The sequence below is a fragment of the Panicum virgatum genome, chromosome 3N (assembly GCF_016808335.1).
Source record: "Panicum virgatum strain AP13 chromosome 3N, P.virgatum_v5, whole genome shotgun sequence".
NCBI lineage: Eukaryota > Viridiplantae > Streptophyta > Magnoliopsida > Poales > Poaceae > Panicum > Panicum virgatum.
The window spans coordinates 62,024,977-62,046,222 of NC_053147.1; the positions used below are offsets into that span (position 1 = coordinate 62,024,977).

The window sequence follows — 21,246 nt, forward strand, 5'->3', positions numbered from 1 at the left end:
GTCTCTTGTGACCTCATCCATCACAAGGGCAAAAAGATACGGGCTCAAAGCTGATCCTTGATGTAGTCCTATCTTAATCGGAAAGTCATCTGTGTCACCATCACTTGTTCGGACCCTAGTCATTACATTATTTTACATGTCCTTAATGAGGGCCACATACTTTGTTGGGACTTTATGCCTATCCAAAGCCCACCACATCACATTCCGTGGTATCTTGTCATAAGACTTCTCCAAGTTAATGAAAACCATGTGTAGGTCCTTCTTCTGCTCTCTATACCGCTCCATGACATGTCTTATTAGGAAAATTGTTTCTATGGTTGACCTTCCAGGCATAAAACCAAACTGGTTCATAGTGACCTGCGTCATCCCTCTCAAACGATGCTCAATACCTCTCTCCCATAGCTTCATAGTATGGCTCATCAACTTAATTCCCCGGTAGTTGGTGCAGCTTTGAATATCCCCTTTGTTCTTGTAGATCGGCACCAATATACTCCTTCTCCACTCTTCGGAGACATATAGCACCAATCCCTAAATACACATATTTGAAAAAAATATAGCTTTACACTGCATGCTGCGCCGCTACTCATCGGAGCCAGGCTAAGCGGTGTCTGGCCGTGCCGCCCGCCGGAACCTGGCCACACCACTCCCGCTGGCACCTGTCGGGGCCTGGCTGCGGCGCGGACACAAGACGACGCCGCTCGCTGCACGAGCAACTAGCCCAAGCCGCCACCGCTTGCCGAGATCCCCGCTTGGGGGCATGGCCTGGGCCGCTGGTACGGAGAGATTGAGACGAGGGAGAGAGAAGAGAGGGGGAGAGACTAGGAGAGGGAAGAATATTAGGAAGGAGAGGACATGATGCATGATCGAGATGAGGAAGAGAGGTAATAAGTAGACAAATATGTGGCATTTGTCATGGTATTTTGTTACATCAGGGACTAATGCTCTCTTTTTAGTCCTGGGTGCAGTCCCCCACCGGGACAAATGGGTCCATGGGTATTTAGTCCCAGTTGGATCTACCCCCCCAGGCCACCTATAGCTAGCCATTAAATTCAGAACTAAAGCGTTCTTTAGTTTCAGAACCAACAACACCTGGGATAAATATGTAGGATACTAAAGATGGCATTAATATGAACCTCTATATCTCAGCATTAATAAATTATAACCTATTAAGCAACACGTCAACACCATTTATTTGAGAAAACAAATAAATCTTAGCAAATAAATGAACTAGTCTCATACATAATACATCACAAAAGTCATTGTTTACGGATTCGGGTATCAATTTTTCAAACCCGTTTGAAAATACCCGTTGGGTTTAGAGTTGTACCCGCACCCGTGCCCGCGGGCACAAACTCATACCCGTATCCGCGCCCGTCGGGTTTGGTATCCGCGGGTACGCGGATATTTCATACCCGTTGCCATCCCTATAGGATACAAACATTTTCTGTATTAGTGCAGGTGCATAACAAAATTTATAAATCTAGAAAAAAATCAAAACACCCTATATTTTAAAATGAACGGAATATCAACCCTGCAAGAGAACGCAGACAGATGGGATAGGTGGGAGTAAGACATTGAGTGATTTGGGCATACCCAACATGACAGTGACGTGTCTATATATATTTTTGTCCTTATACGGCAAGAAAATGAAAGCCACATATTGACAGGATAAGACACGTGCTAGTAATGATTGGAGGTTAATTACTGTGAGGAGGTTCTTTACGAGATCTTTTACGGCCCTCGGAACATTACCAAGACTTACCGAGCTGATTTGTTTCTACCTTGATCTGTCATGCGATGAGAGGTATTTGCACCTTATTTCTACTCTTGATACACATTTCCGAAGGACTATTGAGCTCTTTCTTGTTCCGTTGGTTGAAAATTAATAAGATGGTCCCAGAGCGAGAGGAATACTCTAGACAGACACTGCATGCACGTTATTGCACAATGCACATGTGCTACAAACACATATGTGGTGTGTGTGTGTGTGTGTCAGAGGACCATATATAGAGAGGTATTTTTGTTGCCTCTGAGGGCATTTTAAAAGGATTGATCGATACATTTTAGAAATGCTAAAGGTTTGCTAGAATAATGATTTTGATGGAAAAATACCTCCCAACAACTTCTATAAGTGGTTATCCAATGTCGCCATCCTCAGTTCGTCATTATCCGATTAACCAATTTATAGCAATGACAGCAGACTGATCAAATCATTAAATGCAACCATTAAGGACATTTTTGTTTAAAAGGAAATAAAATGTTGTACTATTTGGATGCAACAGAGATAATGATGGTGACAGTTAGACAACGAGTGGCTTAATTATGGATTAAGTTAGGTATTCAGCTGGATTAATTTATACCTAGGTCGAAATTAAAGTTCCAACCCAAGTGTCAGGTGTTCCTAATTTATTGATTTTGAGCCTATAAATGGTTAAATAAATCTTAGGGGTATATGCCCTCTCCCTAAAATTTCGCTCCCCACTGAGCTACACTCCAACTTTGAGCACTTCACATTCATCACAAAATAGTCCTTAATTTATAGCTTTTGTAACTTTTGGAGATGCTATACGGGTGAGCACACAATCGCTACCAACACATATGTGGTCCGTGTGTGTGCGCGCGCGCGTCACAGAGGACCATATATATAGAGAGAGGTATTTTTGTTGCCCCTAAGCGCATTTTAAAAGGATTGATGATACATTTTAGAAATATCAAAAGGTTTGTTAGGAACATAGATTTTGATGGAAAAATACCCTCCAACAGCTTCTATCAGTGGTTATCCAATGTCGCCATCCTCAGTTCCTCATTATCCGATTAACCAATTTATAGTAGTGCCCATAAAACAAAATTATAGTAGTGACAACAGACTAATCAAATCATGAAATGCAATCATTAAGGATATTTTTATTTAAAAGGAAATAAAATGTTGTACTATTTGGATGCAATAGAGATAATGATGGTGATAGTTAGACAGCGTGTGGCTTAATTATGGATTAAGTTAGGCATTCAGCTGGATTAATTTTTACCTAGTTCGAAATTATTCCAACCCAAGTGTCGGATGTTCCTAATTTACTGGTTTTGAGCCTATAAATGGTTAAATAAATCTTAGGGGTATATACCCTCTCCCTAAAATTTCGCTCCCCTCTCTAGATTTGCTTGTGATTTAAGAAAAGAAAGAATGGAGTTTGGTTGAGGATTGAGTGCCTGCCACTGAGCTAAACTCCAACTTTGAGCACTTCACATTCATCCGCAAAATAGTCCTTAACTTATCGCTTTTGTAACTTTTGGAGATGCCATACGGGTGAGCACACAATCGCTAGTATAGTGCTGAACAACTCAAGAACACTGCTAGCTGATGTTTAACATGACATACCACACATGCATGTATCAAAAGACCTGATGAATGGTAAACATAGAACCCGGATGACAATCTAGCTAGCTAGTGGACTCCGGTGTAGAGGTGTGCCGGCAGCCTTGGCTCGGCGATGGCAACGAGCGGCTCCTTGGGACTCACCGACAGCCCCAAGGATTCCTCCATGCTCATGTCCTCGGGTGCCACCCCGTCCGGCAGCCGCCATGCGAACCCCTGCACCAGGTTCGCCAGCGTGGCTGCCATCTCCCTCATCGCGAGGTTGTGCGCCGGGCACATCCGCCGCCCGGACCCGAACGGCAGCAGCTGGAAGTGCGCCCCGCGCGCGTCCACGCCCTCGGCGCTGCCTCCGGCGAGGAACCGCTCCGGCCGGAACGCGCCGGGAGCGTCGGGCCACGACGCCGGGTCGCGCCCCACGACCCACGCGTTCACCAGCACGCGCGTGCCGGCGGGGACGTCGTAGCCGCCGACCACCGTGTCATCGCGGGCTTGGTGTGGGATCAGGAGGGGGCCCACGGGGTGCAGCCGCATCGTCTCCTTCACGACGGCATCGATGTAGGGCAGGTCCGGCAGGTCGCGCTCGGTGACCCAGCGGCCGCGGCCCACCACGCGGTCGAGCTCGCCGGTGGCGGCCGCCATTGCGTCCGGGCGGTGGAGGAGCTCCACCATGGCCCACTCCATCGTCACCGCCGCGGTCTCCGTGCCGCCAGAAATGATGTCCTGGACGATGGCCTTGACGCCGGCACGCGTGAGCCTGGTCTCCGCTGGCTCCTCCCGCCCGTCCTCGGCTAGTCGCAGCAGCACGTCCACCAGGTCCCTCGCCACGAACCCGCCGGCGCCGGCGCGCCGACGATCCTCCTGGTGCTCGTCGAGGATCTGCTCGTTGAACCGGTCGAACACCGCGTGCACCCGCCTCATCCGCCGGGCCAGACCCTGGACGTCGAGCCAGGCGGGCCACGGCACCCACTCCCCCACGTTGCTCACCGCGCCGCTCACCGCGAAGGCCTCCTCGAGCGACCGCCGGAACCCTTCGCCCTCGGCGCTGCCGTAGAAGCCCGACCACTTCTCCCCGAGCGCCATGCGGAGGATGTTCCGCATCGTGAAGCCCATCAGGAGCTCCTTCACCTGCACGGCGGCGCCGGCGCGCTCGAACAGGGCGCGCGTCAGGGCGCGCGTCTCCTCCGCGCGCACGGGCTCGAACTTGTCGACGAGTTGCGCGGAGAAGAGCTCCGTGGCGCATAGCTTGCGCGCCATGCGCCAGTAGGGGCCGTAGGGCGTCTGCACGATGCCCTTGTAGTTGTAGGCGATGATCGCGCCCCAGGCCGCCGGCTGGCGGTCAGCGAAGGCGAGGTCGTGGGTCTTGAGGACGAGCCGCGCCGCCTCCGCGGAGGAGGCGACCACGACGTGGAAGGAGCCGAGCCGGAGGTGCATGAGCGGGCCGTAGCGCGCCGCGAGCTTGGCCAGCACGCGGTGTGGCGGGAGCGTGCCTGCTAGCAAGCTCAGGCTGCCGAACACCGGCCAACCCCTGGGGCCCGGCGGGAGGTTCAGCGCCTTCCGCTGTCTGCGGCGCGGCCTGACGAGGGAGCCGATCAGCACGAGGAAGACGACGGTGGTGACCATCATCAGTGCCATTGCTAGCGTGAGCTCCATTTGTGGAGACGATGGGCCGAAGCTTTAGCTTTGGAAGTTTGCAGAGAGTAGTAGGTTTCATCGTGGTATAAAAAGAGGAAACTTTTCTTTTTTGGATATCGTTAGATTCAGGCGGTGGCATTGTTAATTTGTAGCACTGGTATTCCTGCCGAAAAAATATCTAGGTTCACACGATAGTGATGCTTGACCTAATGAACTGTACTATCAACCTTGCAACAGTGGATCTATGAATCCATAACTCCGTTTGTTTTGTGTGCAGATCTGTTCTGCTAGTGAACCCCACCTTAGGGCGTGTTTAGTTCGCGAATTTTTTTTAGATTGGCTACTGTAGCACTTTCATTTTTATTTCGTAATTAGTGTCCAATTATGTACTAATTAGGCTCAAAAGATTCATCTCATCATTTCCAGCTAAAATGTACAATTAATTATTTTTTAAAAACTATATTTAATACTTTATGTATGTGTTTAAAAATTTGATGTGACGGGAAATATTAAAAAAATTTGGGAACTAAACAGGGCCTAAAGATGAAATGGGTATATTATCGTTGGCCAGCAGCTGGAGGCAGCTACAAGCCCACAACTGCACATGATAGCTGCTGAATCATCAGCATTGCAGTGCTCCACGTCTTCCTCTTATACACCACATGATGTTTCCGAAGTCAGAAATTTACGCCATCTTAAATCATTTCACAAGCTAGTCGCCAACTTCCAAACAAGAAGCCATGGCTTAAATCATCTCACAGAACGGAACCGAACGGAACGGAGGTAGTGACGAATCTAACCAACACATCTAGAAGAGCCTCATCTCCCTTCTCATCTTGTTCCTCCCTTTCTCTTCTTACTATCGCCTTCTTCTTCATTCTTTTTTCCTAAAAATAGAGGGGGGGGCTTAGGGGTATCCATTGATCTTGAAGAGGTAGGGTGGCTTGATCCCCCTAGCCCACCCTTTTGGATCCGCACCTGAATGGAGGGAGGAACTGGCAAGCAAAAACTGCATAAATATGTAGACAGAAACTATCCACATCGAAATCCATGAATACCTGACCGTCTAAATTTGACGCAAAAGGCGCAGAGAAGAGGATGGAGTCGACCATGGATGAGTAGGTGGCGGAAGGCAGGACGAGAGCAGCCAAAGACAAAAGCACGAGGAGCGCCAGGCATGCACGGTTGGGCGATCCAATTGTAGCATCAGTCACAGCTCTCTGCTAAGTCCATGTCGGCGGCGGACGGGAAGGGTGACCGGGGCCGTGGGAGAGCAAGGAGGATAGCATCCAAAAACTAGGGACCGATACGTAAATATTCAAATTGCAGAGTTTCGTGATCCGAACCAGCGGGTTTCGTTTAAATATTCAGATCATGGAGAATAACCGCGATCCGAACTAGGGGTTTTGTGTTAGGGTTTGACCAAACCTATAACCTAGCGCACCCATTTGAGAGTTTGGGTTAGGGTTTGACAGGGAGAGATGTGACTCTTTGATTTGAGCATTTTTACCATTATTGCTAGAGTTGGTTTGTAATGAGATCTCATGAAGTAATCCAAATATTCGTGTTCATTTTGTCAACCCGAGCGTTTTTTTCTGTGATTTTCGGATGGATTTTAAAGTGATTTTCGATTCACGATATTTATTCAATCTTTTCGTAATCTTTTGCTTGGATCTGCTGGGTCTAGCCGTCACAGATCAGTGGCTAAATTCATGTTCGAATCTGTTGCATTTTGAGGGAGTAATTTTGTTATTCTTGTTCTTTGATCTGCAGATCGGAGCGGCACAATGGGGAAAAGCGAGAGCTGCTCAAGCGAAGCATGCACGCCAGCAGTCTGCTGGCGTGCGCTGGTAGCAGCTGAGCAGTATAGGTGGCCAAACGGACCGTCCGGGCACGGCGAGGCACGGCACGCCGGGGCACGGCGGCGCCGCCGTACCGGCATCCCGGCCCAGGCACGGCCCTACGAGGCCGCCGGCGAGCCGTGCCGTGCCGATGGGCACGGCGGGTCGCCAGGGGCGAGGCCGGGCGAGCGCCGCCGCGGGTGTGGCTGCGGGAGGCCGCCGTGGGTGAGGCCGAGGGAGCGTAGCCGTGGACGAGGTCGAAGGAGCGCAGCCGCAGGCAAGGTCGCGGGAGCGCCGCCGCGGCCGAGGTCGCGGGAGCGCCGCCACGGCCGAGGTCTCTCTCCACTCGATCTGGGGCGCGCAACTGAGGAGCCCTCGAGGCCTCGACGTGGGGGCGAGTGGAGGGCTCCTGGCCTCCTGATGCTTGCCTCGGTGGACGGAGAACAAGTCTCCCGATGCTTGCCTCTCGCGGCTGGATCGAGCGAGTGCTGCCGCGGGCCGTCGCGAGCGCTGGGGCAGTCGGAGGAGAGATAGAAAGAGAACTGGAGAAAGGATTTGCTTTTATACCTAGGGCAAGTCAATCCAACGGTTAGAACTACTGCAAATCAATCCAACGATCAACAATAACCGGGCCACCATCATGCCAGCCCATTTATCGTGCCGTGCCCGTACCGGCACTATGGAACCGTGCTCGGACCGTGCTAGTGTCATGTTTTTTCGGATCGGGCCGTGCCGGCCCATCATGCTTGGCCTATTTGGCCATCTATACTGAGCAGCCAGCGCAGGCGTCGGGGCGGGCGGCCTGCTGCCCAACGCGCGGCGGGCAGCAGCGGTTTCGCGGGCTGAGCAGGCCGGCCGGAGCGGCCAGTGCGCCAGCGGCAGGCCGGGCACGGTCAGCGGGCCCAGGCAAGGAGGCAGGCCTGCCAGCTTGGGAAGCAGGCCACGCAAGGCACCAGCGGCCCAGGTGGAGCGAGTCAGAGCAGGCGGCCCACGTGCGCGGCACAGCCCAGCAGAGGGACTCGCGGGCGCATGCATGAAGCCCAGGTGCCAGCAGATAGTCTTCTACCAAGCGAGGCCCATAAACCCTTCGCTTCCTTCTTTCTCGGGCGGCGGCGGCCATGGACAAGGATGTGCTGGGCGGCGTGGACGGCCTCTCCCTGATGCTCCAGATCCGTGACAGGTTCGAAGACTACCCATGCGCGCCTCTCCCTGATGACACCAGTTGTTGACGCCTAGTCCGTGCTTGAATCTGCATCTTCCTGGCCCTTATCATGGCAACTGATTGGCGTGCTTAAGCGGTGCGCTAGGTTTTAGGTTCATGTCATTTGCACCTTGCGCGTCCCAAATCATGCGGATTTACTAGGCGTTTGGCTGCGGACGACTGTACAATTGCTGCTCAGTGATAAATAGCTTAGTTTGTTCGAGTGGTATAGGAATAGAAAATGCGTGGTTGGGAAATGGGAAGGTTATATCGTTATGTTCAGAAGCTGCCAAACTACCAATTGATTTGGAAAACCAGAGTTTCTAGGCTTGAAAAATTGAACTGCTTTCTAACCTTTAGCCACTGTGGGCCATAATTGATAGTTTCATGGCTTCTCTGCATTCCTTCTGTATTCTGATATTCTGTTTTCTGATATGTAGATTCTAGGTGTTGAGCTATTTGTATGTCCAGTTCTGTCGCATTACATTTGCTGGTCAGGGGTTCTAGGCTCAAGGAAAAATTGTGCACTAGAATGTAGAGTTCCTGAGATTGGATAATTTACAATTGTGCACTAGAATGGCTCATTGATTATTCTACTTTACAGCATTTAAGATACCTAGAAAGGGATAATTTTTGTTCAAGGCCATGCCGGTGGCAGAAATGCAAGTTTTTTATAATTGAAATGCAAATTTTGGTTCTTATCTTGTTGCTTGAGACTACTGCTAGACGTGATAATTTGAAGTTACTCAAAGGTGTGGAGAAATAAGGATGGATGATCGAACAGATTAATATTTAAGTATAACGAATTAATGTATCCACAAATAATGTAATACTTGACTTAATTTTAAGTGGTGTTTCCTCATATCTTTTCCCTTTTGTCTAACCCAAAACTCCTGGGTAGCTCATTGAATCCTTCACACCTTTTGCATCTGTGAAACTGCATATCTAGAACCCTCACGTGTTTGCTCTATCACGTTGCAGTCTGAGAATGTACAATTCCCTGGTGGAGAGGTGCTTCAGGGACTGCGTGGACACTTTCCTCCGCAAGACTCTGGGCAAGCAAGAGGAGTCATGTGTCCACGGTTGCGCCGAGAAGTTCATGAAGCACTCCATGAGGGTTGGCATGAGGTTCGCTGAGATTAACCAGGGCGTGGCCACACCTGACTAATCGTGTCAATTTTGTTGCCCCTGCCAAGATTCTAACCGTGGAGATTTTGTCAGCTTCGATTTGTGGTCCTAAAAAGGTTTTAGCACTTCTTGAGATCTGCACCTCAGTTAGGTTTCCTCTTGAACAAACTGCTGGGTATGAAAATGGGTAAAATTACCTTGAACCAACTCGGTATCCATTCATGCTTGAGTAACTTGCTAACTGCTGAGAAGAGTTTGGGTTCATGTTTCACACACTTGAATCAGCAGATTTTTAGCCACTTAAGTGCATAATATGGTTGCTATAGCCAGATATTGTTTGGAATGTTGCAAGATCTGTAAAGGCAACTTATTTCTTTCCCTCTCATAAGGCATCTGCCTTCTTTGACAGCAAAGGATGCTGGACCATGCACATGAGCTCATCATGCCATGAACTGATGCACTTGGAATTGGAATTTGTGATGCAAAAGGGGGCATGATCCAGCACATGTATTGTGTTCTGGGGTGCTACATGTATCGACCATCGGATCGCGCCGTCAATGGCTCAGATCAAGCTGCCGACCCCAGTTGCCATTGGAGAGGACCGAGAGGTTCACAATGGTTTGGACGTGATCACCTTTGGCATCTCATGGAGCTTGGCCATGGGCAATTTGGGCAGGTTGGCCCGCGGCCACCGTGTGCCCACTACCCGCTGTGTGACTGTACAAGTTGGCGTGTTGTTTTCTCATGTGGAGCCAGCAGGGCGGACAGCGGCATGATCCATGGCGAAGGTGCAGGGCAGATTTCCAATCTCTCATTTGGAGCTGCATGGCATGGCATGGCGTGTCGGTGACTCGGTGCTGTGGCACTGTGGCCTGCCCTACTGAATGAAGCTGCTGCTTGTTCTGATGTGTGTGTGATTCAGAGTTCACAGTTCAGCATCGTCAGTAGATTCAGTAGTCAGTACTTGTGCTGGCATTTAAGATTGGAACATGCTGGGTCATGATTTGCCCAGTGTCCTTTTGAGCTTGCATCTTTGAGCTCTCTGTACTTTTTTGGCTCCTCGATCACCAGTTTAGTTTTGGCATCAAGATTCACAGTTGTCATAAACTAGAATCCCATTCCCATGGCTGTAAAGTGCAGCTTATCTTGAGGCAAATGATGGAGCTCAGCTCAGTTGAGTTCAGTTCAGTGTGGTCGTGTGGATGCTGATGCTCTGCAACTAGGGTGCTCAAAATGGAGAAGCAGTTGAACAGGCCATTCTTGATGCACACGCATACATTTGCCAAATTCCTGTGTGTTGATCATGATCCACTGAAGATACAACACAAGCCGTCAAATTCATGAACTGAATTGTGACAAACTTGTAAGAGACAGAACACGTTGGTCGCCGCAGCATGGAAAGTAGGGATATTCATTCATCTCTTCAACTGAAACACAGCACCAATGTCCAAGGATCAACATCTCATTTCCAACCTGAAGAAAAAACACATCCTAACTTTCGTTGGGTTTCCTATCAGCAGCTTAGGGGTGAAAATGGTCATGGCATCTTCTAATGCCAATGCACAATTTCATAGTAGGGAATCAAGGAATTGCACAACATCGATCTCAATCCGAAAAAAAAAGAAATGGTCACATTCAGAAACCAATGCACACGCCGAGAAGAAGAAAAAAGCTTGATAAGCAGCAAAAGGACTCTATTCACAGTTCGTCACAAGGCACGACTGCAATCAAGCGCGTCAATGCACGACGCCCACCGGCGCGGCGGCGGCGACGTCGATGCTCCTCTGACCCGGGAGCGCGAGCATGGCGGTGTGGTCCAGTAAGTCCTTGAGCCTGGCGATGGCCTCGACGACGGCCCTGAGCTCGTCGGCGCGCGCGAACCCGCGCGCGCCGGCGGTCCGGACGGCGTAGACGTAGAAGGTGACGCAGCCCTTGCGGAACTTGAACCGCGCCATCTCTGGCGCGCCCGGCGCCGCGAGGATGAGGCGGCGGCCGACGTCGCCGAGCGGGGCGACGCCCGGCCACGCGGCGTCCGCGGCAGCCTTCATGGCGGCGGACTCGAAGACGAAGACGGCGGCCTTGGAGTTCTTGGTGCCCAGCCCCAGCGTCAGGGTGTGCCACGCGTGGTGCGCCAGGATGGCGAAGTTGGTCGGGATGTACGCCGTCGTCGTCGGCGCGAACGACAGCGCGTCCCCGGTGGCGGCGCCGGGGGAGGGCGCCGCGCGGAGGAGGTGCGGGAGCTCGAGCGGGGCCGCGCGGCGCACGGTGAGCGCGCGCGTGACGAGCTGCGCGCCGAAGCGGAGGCCCTTGACGTCCGCGCACGGCGCGAACAGCGCGTCCAGGGACCCCGGGCCCGCCGCGGCGGCGCCGGCCTTGGACTTCTTGGACGCCGCCGCGTCGTGGCTGTGGCGGCTGCTCTTGGACTGGACTTGGACTTGCTCTTGGACGACTTGGGCTCCGCCATTGTCGACAATGGCTGGCTAGCTGGTCGCTGTGCTACGCGCTGTGTTGCAGAGACAGGGAGGGGGAGGTGACTCAAGCTTGAAGGCGTCCGTCAGGAAGAGAGATGAGAGGGAACAGGGGAGCTGGAAGGAGGTGGGGTTGGTCAGAGCAGTTTAAGAGGACAAGATTTCCCTCCATATCTTTTTCCTTTCTTCATTTCCCTTTCAACGTTGTCCATTTTGAGATCTTGGTAATTTCGTATTGTCCCTGTCGCCTGCTTTTCAGGGAATCCCAATTGAGTGTTTCAGAAAAAAGGGTCCCTGGAGATTCCAGCTTCAGGACAGGCACCACCTTTCATTTTTCTTCCTCTTTTAATCTCTGAAGAATCTGACCTCGTTCCTGTTGCTGTTGGGACATGCCCTACAAGGCTACAATGGTGGCTTCTGAAATCTCCATGTTGATGTGCTTGCACCTGCCTACAGCTTCCCAAGTCCCTGCCAATCTCATTCCTGTACCCTCACATGATTCAGCTCAATCACAACTCATGATCATCTGTCTGATCGATTATTACATTCTGAATTTCTGATTTCTGCAGGCTGTGACTGAACTGAACTGGACATATATACCTGCCTGCAACCAGATCTGTGGCGTGCATGCAGATTGGAGTAATAAACTGCTAAAGGAGTAAGGAAAAAAAACTGTAAACTTTCTTGCCGAATGATAAAGAATCAGGCTGCTGCAGGGAGAGGAGGATCAACGGAGCTGGTAATATAATACGGCACGCCCGTGGCCGCGTCGCGCTAATCAGTGCGGGTTCATGTGCTGCAGGACCTGTGCCATGTGCCGCTGCTTCCCTCTTCCCTTGGTTTCTTCATGTGATCTAGCTAGCCGCATCCCCATGCCGTGACGCGCTGCTGGATGGATCACTGTGTTGCTCCTGGATTATGGATGGAGAGCACGGCCATGTCACATCATGGTGTTGATTGCTTGGTGATGACGGCTTGTGAGCAGTTTAATGTTGGTAGATTCAGACTTCAGAGTAGGTGCATGCGTTCTTGAGTCTTGACAAGGAGAAAATGAGATGTACTGTCTGTAAAGTGGTAGCTGCATCAGCTTCCTTTCGCAGTAGCGGGAATTAAACAAGTTCATCAACAGCACGGTGGCGATGGTAGGGAAGGTAGAGCTGCGGCCTAGTATTGAATTTAGATGAACCTCTGGAATAGGTTAGGCAGGGCAGGGAAAGTCGTGCTGTAACGACAATTTTTGTTCTAGAAGTTTTGATATATTAAACTGTGGGTGGTAATATCAGGAACCTAACAAAGTTGGTTTCATGTCATTTCGAGCTGTATTTGTCTTTCCTATGAACTTTGCAAGATCGTGAATTTTCTGCACTTAACAAGTGCTAGCTCCTTTACTATTTTCATCCGCGGTCTTAAGCTTTCTATCAATCAATCTCAACAAAAAAAACTTTCTAATAATCGACAAAAGGCTTGTTTTCACCGTTTGAAGTTATGCCTATATATTTCTCGAATTGTGTGGATTGCAATTACTTATATAAATATCATATGAAATGGAGTAAGAAATAAAAAAAATATGTAGTTTGATATCGGCATGTGCAACAATGGTAGGTGCAACGGGAGTGGCAACCTTCTTCTTCCTCTACCTCATATTTCTACATTTTTTCTTTACTCTTGCACAAACATGAGGAGGTCCCCCACCTGGCCTAAATGTGTTTAAATCGGTGTATAACTTCTTTCCATAGATCTATTGAGATACACTAGTCACGCTTGCATCCTCCTCGTAGTCTACATCAACATTGGATGTCCTTTCCATTAATTGATTGCCTATTTGTCAGGCATAAATATCATCCGTTATCATAAGAAAAGACGTCCGAATGTATTTCTTCCAAAGCCACAATATTCAGTGATATGTTTAGTTTTTTTTAGATAATGGAAATAGTACCCCGGCTTTGACCCCAGAGAGGCTACCGCCAAAACAAAGTTTGCAGTCCGAAGGACTGCGATCACTCACATATGACTAAGCAGGAAGTTTGCAGCCAGCCAACAGTTTGCTGAAAACACTTATTAAGAACAAATTCTATTACTAAACTTCCAACCATGGTTGGCAAAGATCTGCATGACCAGAACCTCCATGGTTCGACACGCCTCCTGTAGCTCCTCCTTGTCTTCATCACACCTTTGTAGTAGAGCCCATAGCCTGAGTCAGTGTGTGCCCCCGGTAAAGTACCTGCATATAAGTTTTAGATGGTGATCTGTCAAACACTATATCATTCCTACTAAGCCAGATAGCCCAACATAAAGCAGATGCTCCTGTTAGCAGTTTTCTTTTTAACATGGTTCCCACACTTCTAAGCCAATTACCAAATAAATGAGTAATACTTTGAGTTGGACTTAAATCAAAGGTATAGTGTACAAACTCGCCAAAGGAATCTGGCCACATGACAGTCAAAAAAGAGGTGTTGAATAGTTTCATCACTAGAGCAAAAGCAGCACAGTTTGTTACCATTCCAGTTCATTCTTATTAAATTATCTTTAGTAAGGATAACACCTCTTTTTAGGTACCACATAAAAATTTTAATCTTCAGGGGCATCTTTAATTTCCACAGATGTTTATCAAACTATACATTACCATTGCTAATAAGTGCATTATACATTGAGCTAACGGTGAACGTACCGGCTTGAGTTAGATTCCAACGAAAGGCAATATCGTCTAAAGGGGTGGTAAATAGGCGTTTGTAAAAAAATTATGAGTAAAATGCATCAGATGTCCATAAACTTGTAAGGGTGTGTCATATAAGTCCATCAACTCCGAAAATGCATTTCTGGGTCCCTAAACTTTTTAAGTCGTTCACCGCAGGTCCATACGCATCCATGTGGGCAGCTAGCGCTGATGTGGCACGCTGACTAGGCGCCACTCTTTCTTCTTCCTCCAGACAAGGGTGCCAGAGCTCGAGCAGAGATGCTGAAATCGCCCGCTCCGGCCATCCCCGACCGCAGCGGTTTGATTCCTTTGGTGGGTAGCTGCGCCACCCCCACCAAAACCTCCTCCCTCACTCCGCGAGCCTCGCTCGAGCTTCCCCTGGCCCGAATCGAACTTTTCCCCGCCGGCCGCCATTAGAGGCTGCCCAGAGCTCCGCCCCCACCATCGACGTCCCCCTTCCGGCCATCCACCACCCCAACTGATAGCAGGAATGGATCCAAGGTGAGCTCCTCCAGCTCCACACCCCCTTCCCCGGCCCGTTCCCATGCTGCACCGCCGGGAACGGTTGTGCCACCGCGCGCCGCCGCTCGCGGCCGCCGCCGCACGCCGCGGGCCAAGCCCGTGCTTCCCTAGGCCGCGCCGCCGTGCGCACCGGGACCGCGTCCTCCTGCTGGTTGCCGTGCCGCCTTGCCCCGCCGCCGGCTGGCCTTGTCGCCGGCGGAAGCCGCGCGCCGCCGCACACCATGGCGGGCGCCGCGGCAAGGACGGTGGAGGGGCGCCGCGGCAAGGGTGGTGGAGGGGTGCCGCGGCGAGCGTGGAGGCCGGGCGCGGCGGCGAGGATGGTGGCGGGGCGCCGCGGCGAGCCCGGAGCCCGGGCGCGGCGGCGAGGATGGGTGCGGGGTGCCACGGCGGGTGCGGTGGCGGGGCGCGGCGGTGAGTGCGAAGGCGGAGCGCAGCGGCGGCGAGGGCGAAGGCGGAGCACAGCGGCGAGCTGGTGGCGGGGCGCGGGACGAGCGGCGCCGGTGTAGGGAGAGAGGGAGGGTGGGAGCCGTCGGCGCAAGGAGAGAGGATGGGTGGGAGAGAGAGGAAGGGGTGGAGAGAGGAAGGAGAGATGCATGAGAGATAAAGATGCCCAGTCAGCACGCCATGTCATCGATACATGCTCACGTGGAGGGTATGGACCTGCGGTGAACGACTTAAAAAATTTAGGGACCCAAAAATGCACTTTCGGAGTTAATGGACCTATATGACACACCCTTACAAATTTATGGACCTCTCATGCATTTTACTCAAAAATTATTATCACACAAAACTTGTAGTGAGTCTATCGAGTCGGAATCTCCCGATGACTATCGGAAATTTGTAGTAACAACTAACAAAGTAGAACTCAGATCTAGTAGAACGAAAAAAAAAGGAAGTTACTTGTGACGCAGAAGAACGTTTCAACCAACCAAGTACGGAAAAGTAGATCGTGATAAGAAAAGGGTACGCTAACTAGGACAAGATGAACTTTTTTTTTGCGATTAGGACAACTTGAACAATAACAAGAACTAGGACAAGATTTATTTAACAAAGTTCATTTCCTAAAAGGAACTGCATCTTCGCTGAGAGGCCCATAAAGAGCCGAATCGCTTTACTATGAAATCATCCTCGAGGATTCAGCAGTAATCCAGGCCCAGCGGCAGTGTAGTGTTAACGAGCCCAGCCCACGGGGGTTACTCGTTCAGTGGCCTGCTGATCGAAGAAGGCCCACCCGTCGACTCGGCGCATGTTGCCTGGACTGGAAGGTTCGCCAGGTTCGGCGCTTTTTTCTTTTTTATATTAAAAAAAATAAAAATTTTAAAAATATATGTCCGTTTTGAATTATTTCAAAAATACCCCCGGTCGCCCTCCCATAGGGCGACAGGTCCTTAGTGTAATTTTTTTCTTAAAATTTGCAACGAGGTCCCTAGAAAAAAAAGGGGACTGTCGCCCCTGCAACGGGCGACAGGGTGCTGTCGCCCCCCTTGGGGCGACAGGGGCCTGTCGCCCGTTGGGGGGGGGGGGCGACAGGGTCCCCTCCCCCTAAGTCGCCGTATGCCGCCATTCCCTTTGTCATTTGAGCCTAAAAATTCAGGAAAAAAGCCAGCCCTTGCCGCCATTCCCTTTGTCATTTGAGCCTAAAAATTCATGAAAAAAACTGGAGTGGTTGCCGTGTTGTCACATCTTTTTGAAATGGTGGAAGGGCACTGCTATTGGGTCACGTATGTCTGGGCAAAGAATGCGATATTTGGGAAACCCGTGATCGCCGTGCTGAGCAGTGGCAACCTGTGATCTCGTACTCGCAACTAGATACACTATGATTCCTATTTTGAGCTATTCGAGCGTGTAGTCGTCATCATCGTCGGCAGGATCTCGGTCGCTAACTCCTACCGCACCTAACATGTCCTTCATTAAATCACGGAAAAAAATCGCAAGAACTTCCCTTATTTCACGAGCATTATGGAACCCACAAACATAACAAGTTCACATCAATAGTATCTATAGAAACAAATGACAAGTAAACTAGCACAATCATAAACATCGGATACAAATAAGCGGTCCACAGCTATCTCATTATAAATAAACATCAGAGATACAAACATCAGATATATCTAACCACCCCTAGGGCGTCGGACCCTTTTAGCCCTCTGCTGGGCACGGACATGGCCCTCGGAGTAGGTGAGAACATCCGGAGACCTCACCTGTCGCTCAGGACGCGCAAGGGGCTGCGGTGTCTGCTGCTGAGAGATCCCAAGTGGTGCTCCTCCTAGCTGTGAATACCCCAAGACATCGGGGTCACCTTGCACGGCAGGCTCTTCTGGAGTCAAGCTGTCGAAGTCGTCTAAGGTGAAGGTCTCGTTATCTGGTCGAAAGGAGGAAGAAGAAGGTCCGGCGCCCGCATCGGGGTAGAATCCTACGCCAAAAATGTTGATGTTAGCGTACGCTCGTATATGTCGTCATGACATGTAGAAACCGAAATACGAAACATAAATTAACCTGTGTAGACCGGTATCTGTGGCCCCGGTACCATCCCTGGATACGGTCCGCCAACTGGTGCTGTCCCTCTAAACATTCCAGTATGGCCGAACGCAGTAGCTGGATCGTATCCTGTATGTGATATTAGTAAATATGTAGGAACACTTGATCTAATTTTAAAAAAATATGTACGTTACCTGCACTTGGGAAGAACTGCGACGTCGGCCCGTGCACGGTCGACGGACACGGGAACGACGACGAGGCCTGGGATGACCCGTGGCTGTCATCGTACTGCACACGGCTTCCCAAGTTGTGCACTACCTGACGCAACTGATCACGCTGCCTCGACCATGCCTCTGTCTGCTCAAACTGGGTCATTGGGGATCCGGCACGTACCCTCGTCAGGTAAGTCGAGTAGTCCGTCTCCATCATGTTGCAAAGGCGAAACTGCATCCATTCAGTAAAGGTACAGTTACAAACACATGAATTATCTTATGAATATGAATATATATATGCAAATATGATCAAGAGACTCACCGCGCCAGCTAGTGCCTCTACGTAGTGCCGGGCATAGCCATCCTGAGGCCTCGCCTGGTGTGGCTGCGGGTGAGTGTCAACAAAAACCAGACGAGCCCGAGTCCGGGGTAAGTACCAGGTGAGGTAAGCCCTAAAGGAGCTGTCTGTGTGTGGTCCTGTTGGATGGACCAAGTGCTCGTCTGCATATTCCCATTGGTCCACCCACGGCTGCATCTTTGTGAGCCAATCATCAAAGCACGGCAAGCCACTCCTTGACAACCTACAAAGTGGACCACAAAGAATCGTTAGATTCGACATGAATGTATGAGTCAAGTTCATTCATAATTACCTTTGGTCCTGGCGACTGACAAACTCCAACGCGGTGGGCACCGGAAACTCCTGGCGCTGCCCAAACTGTCTCCTGACTCTCCAGGGGCAATATGCCTCAACTGCGATGTCATAAACCAGGACGGCGGTAGTAAGCCACAGGCTCGCATTCGCGGAGCAGTGCGAAGACAGGCCTGCTGGTGCACGGGTAGCCACAGCCTCTGGGCTGTAAGGCTCCCAGACAACGTCCTCGGGCGTCAGCATGTCGAGCTCCGAAACAAACTCAGGATATGCGCGTCTAACCTGCGCATGCGCTCAGGACCTCTGCATTCCGAATAAGTAAAATTAAAAGTGCGCTAATGCATCATGTAACAATGAATAACAAAATTAGATTTATTGCGAACGTACCTGACGCCAGATCCAGATAGTTCCCATAGTGGGCCTCTCGTACTCCTCGTCGCCGTACATGCCCCCGTGGTAAGGCTCGTGGCTGACCATGGGCCGACCAACGGCTAGCCTCTCGTACGACCAAAGCTGTAGCAGTAGTGGGCACCCTGCTAGGATAGCGTTCCCATGTGTCTTCATGCAGCCGTCGCAGAGTCCACAATAAGTGGCTACAAGTACCGCCTCACCCCAGCTGTAGGGCGGTACGTCCTCGTCCCCATCCGCAATTTCCCGTGCATACGGAAGGAGAATCCTCTCGATCGAGTTGCCATGAGTGTTGTTGAACACGATGTAACCAAACAACCAAAGTAGGTATGCCTCCAGCGATCTGGTCACACTGTACTCGTCGGCATCCGCAGCCAACAGGGCAGGCTGCATAAACAATTAAGATTAATAGTTTCAACTGACAATGGAACATGTGAATTGTAACAATTAAATTTAAATATGGAATGAATACGTACTGTAAACTGTAGGAACCAGGTCTTCGAAGGACCTGCTGCTCGCGGGTGTGTTATCGCCATAAATTAACAGCAAGATGGGCTTAAAGCAGAAGATTGAGGAAGGCTTGTAAATCGGCTCCTGCGTGAGCATATGGGCCACATTGGCCGTGTATCCTTAGATTTAGTTTAAGGTTAGAGATAGAGTCCAATCGGGACAAGATTAGTTTAGATTGTTTCCCAAGTCTCCGGACTATAAATATGTATCCTTTGTTATTCATGAGGGAGAGCGTCATCACGTCTCACAAACAACAACTCTCAGCGCATCGCCACCCCTAATCCTAGGGTTTCATCCAAGTAAGTGCCATGCTGCCCTGATCGCTTCCTGCGATCAGGGCAGCGTAGTCCTTGTTCTTACCTTGGTATTACTCGTACTGAAGCGTTTTTGATGGCGAGTAATAATAGTTATCCTGATGTTCGTAGAATGGCTTTTTGTAGATCTATTATGCCTCATTGCTTATCATCTACGAATATCACGTTGTTTCTGTGCTGTCACGTTTGAATCTTATGCTAGTTCTTGTCGCATAGAATTAGTCGCACAGAGGCAACATCCTGCTTCTTTTATGTTTAGTAGATCTGATCTGTTATGGTTTGCTCTTATCTTAGGAGTTGGCGTAATATCTGCTAGGTTAGGCCATGCAAACGGATTGGACGATCCGGTGGCGTAGTAGATGCTTTATCTTGACCTTGATAGGGATTGTTCCGGGAATCGGCTCTTGCTAGTTCTTAGGCCTATGTTTTGGGTTATGGTCTAGTTGTCTGTTACGTTCATTAGGCCTAGTCACGTGTAGGATGTTCCGATCTAGCAGTGAAGCTTTTACCATCGTGGATTAGATTAGCTAGATTTAATTGAAGCAGCTTTACAATTATTCGCTTTATTCATCGACATCTGGATGGTTACAGATCCAATCTGACACCGGGACTCGATCGGCTCTTTAAAGCCGATGCAAGAGTCGTCCCGGGGAGCCGACCACGGCTCGGACTTACGTTTATACGTGTCTTTGTATGCAGGAAACTGTTCGGAGCACGTCTACACCCTCCTGATCGGTTATAGGTCAGGTGGCACGCCCGGTTTTCCACAAATTGCGGGCCGTCGACGAGGGAGCAATGCCTGCCAGTGCCCCAGCAACCTCCCGGCTCTTCGTGTTGCCCGTCGCTACTCGCCGGTGGGTTTCGACCGACAACACATTCTGGCACGCCCGGTGGGACCACTCTTCTCGGCAACAACGTCCACTGCAACAATGACCGGAGCTCAAGATCAAGAACCTGCCCCCAAGCCCGTCACATATGAAGAGCTCTCTCCTGAACACAAGAAGAAGTATGATGAGATCAAAGCTCTGCTGGAAGCCGATCTCATCGTCTCTTTTGAGAGGACCCGCAACCATGGCATCAGGTGGAAGGGGTTCTCGCCTGAAGGCGCTCTCGACAACGTGGACCTGTCTGTACCATCAGAGGAGCGCACCAGGGCCCTGTGTCAGGAGATGAAGTACATGGTGGCCCATGCACTTCATTGGCACTCTCAGAGCTTGATGAACGAGCTTGAGCGCATGGCGCATCGCGTCATCCAGGAGATAATCAAGAACCAGTACTCTCCATTGGGGCCAACCCTGGGGAGTCACACAGAGGAAGCTACGCTGCATTCTAGACCGGTGCTCCCGTTCTCGTTTGCGGCCCCAAGACCACAAAACTCACCGATCTACGTCGTCCATAAGATCAGCGGCGATCCTGGAGAAGGCCAATTCCTCACCGAGCCACCCAAGGAGATCCCGCACGGCTACACGTGCGCCTACATCCCTGACAACGTCAGTCCAACACGCTCGGTGCAGATGGTAAACCCAGGAGCTTCTGGAGCAGACGCGGAGAAACAAGCGTGGCTGGCAAAGTACGCTACTGGGCCGAGTGCTGAGCCATCGGCCCCAGGAGTTCTTAGTGTGGAGCAGGTCAGTGCAATACTGAGAGACCAGTTTGGCATCCTGCCCAAGAGGAAAGCGATCGGCTATTCCAAGCCGTACCCAAGTGATTAGGACTTGATCTCGTTACCGCCCAAGTATCGGCTTCCTGAGTTCACTAAATTCAATGGATCAGAAGGAGCCAGCTCCATAGAGCATGTGAGCTGATACTTGATGCAGC

General features: G+C 50.6%; 2 protein-coding genes and 1 pseudogene across 2 annotated transcripts; 1 reads left to right on the forward strand and 2 right to left on the reverse strand.

Annotated features, from left to right (window-relative positions):
* Positions 1–3,211: 3,211 nt before the first annotated feature.
* On the reverse strand, positions 3,212–5,140 carry LOC120666525 (trimethyltridecatetraene synthase-like). Its single transcript, XM_039946388.1, has 2 exons — positions 3,442–5,140; positions 3,212–3,354 (listed from the first exon to the last, which is right to left on the reverse strand). Coding segments are annotated over exons 1-2 (1,581 nt in total). The 5' UTR covers positions 5,021–5,140; the 3' UTR covers positions 3,212–3,352.
* Positions 5,141–7,910: 2,770 nt separating this feature from the next.
* On the forward strand, positions 7,911–9,580 carry LOC120666527 (mitochondrial import inner membrane translocase subunit Tim9-like). The gene is made up of 2 exons (XM_039946390.1): positions 7,911–8,023; positions 9,026–9,580. The coding sequence occupies exons 1-2, from the start codon at positions 7,962–7,964 to the stop codon at positions 9,210–9,212; spliced, it is 249 nt and encodes an 82-aa protein (XP_039802324.1). The 5' UTR covers positions 7,911–7,961; the 3' UTR covers positions 9,213–9,580.
* Positions 9,581–10,552: 972 nt separating this feature from the next.
* LOC120666526 lies at positions 10,553–12,038 on the reverse strand (annotated as a pseudogene).
* Between the last annotated feature and the right edge of the window lie 9,208 nt (positions 12,039–21,246).

Bases quoted from the DNA above. Each gene is read 5' to 3' on its own strand.
- LOC120666525 (XM_039946388.1), bottom strand. From the start codon at position 5,020: ATGGAGCTCACGCTAGCAATGGCACTGATGATGGTCACCACCGTCGTC.
- LOC120666527 (XM_039946390.1), top strand. From the start codon at position 7,962: ATGGACAAGGATGTGCTGGGCGGCGTGGACGGCCTCTCCCTGATGCTC. The intron at 8,024-9,025 runs GTTCGAAGACTA...ATCACGTTGCAG, and splicing joins ATGCTCCAGATCCGTGACAG to TCTGAGAATGTACAATTCCC.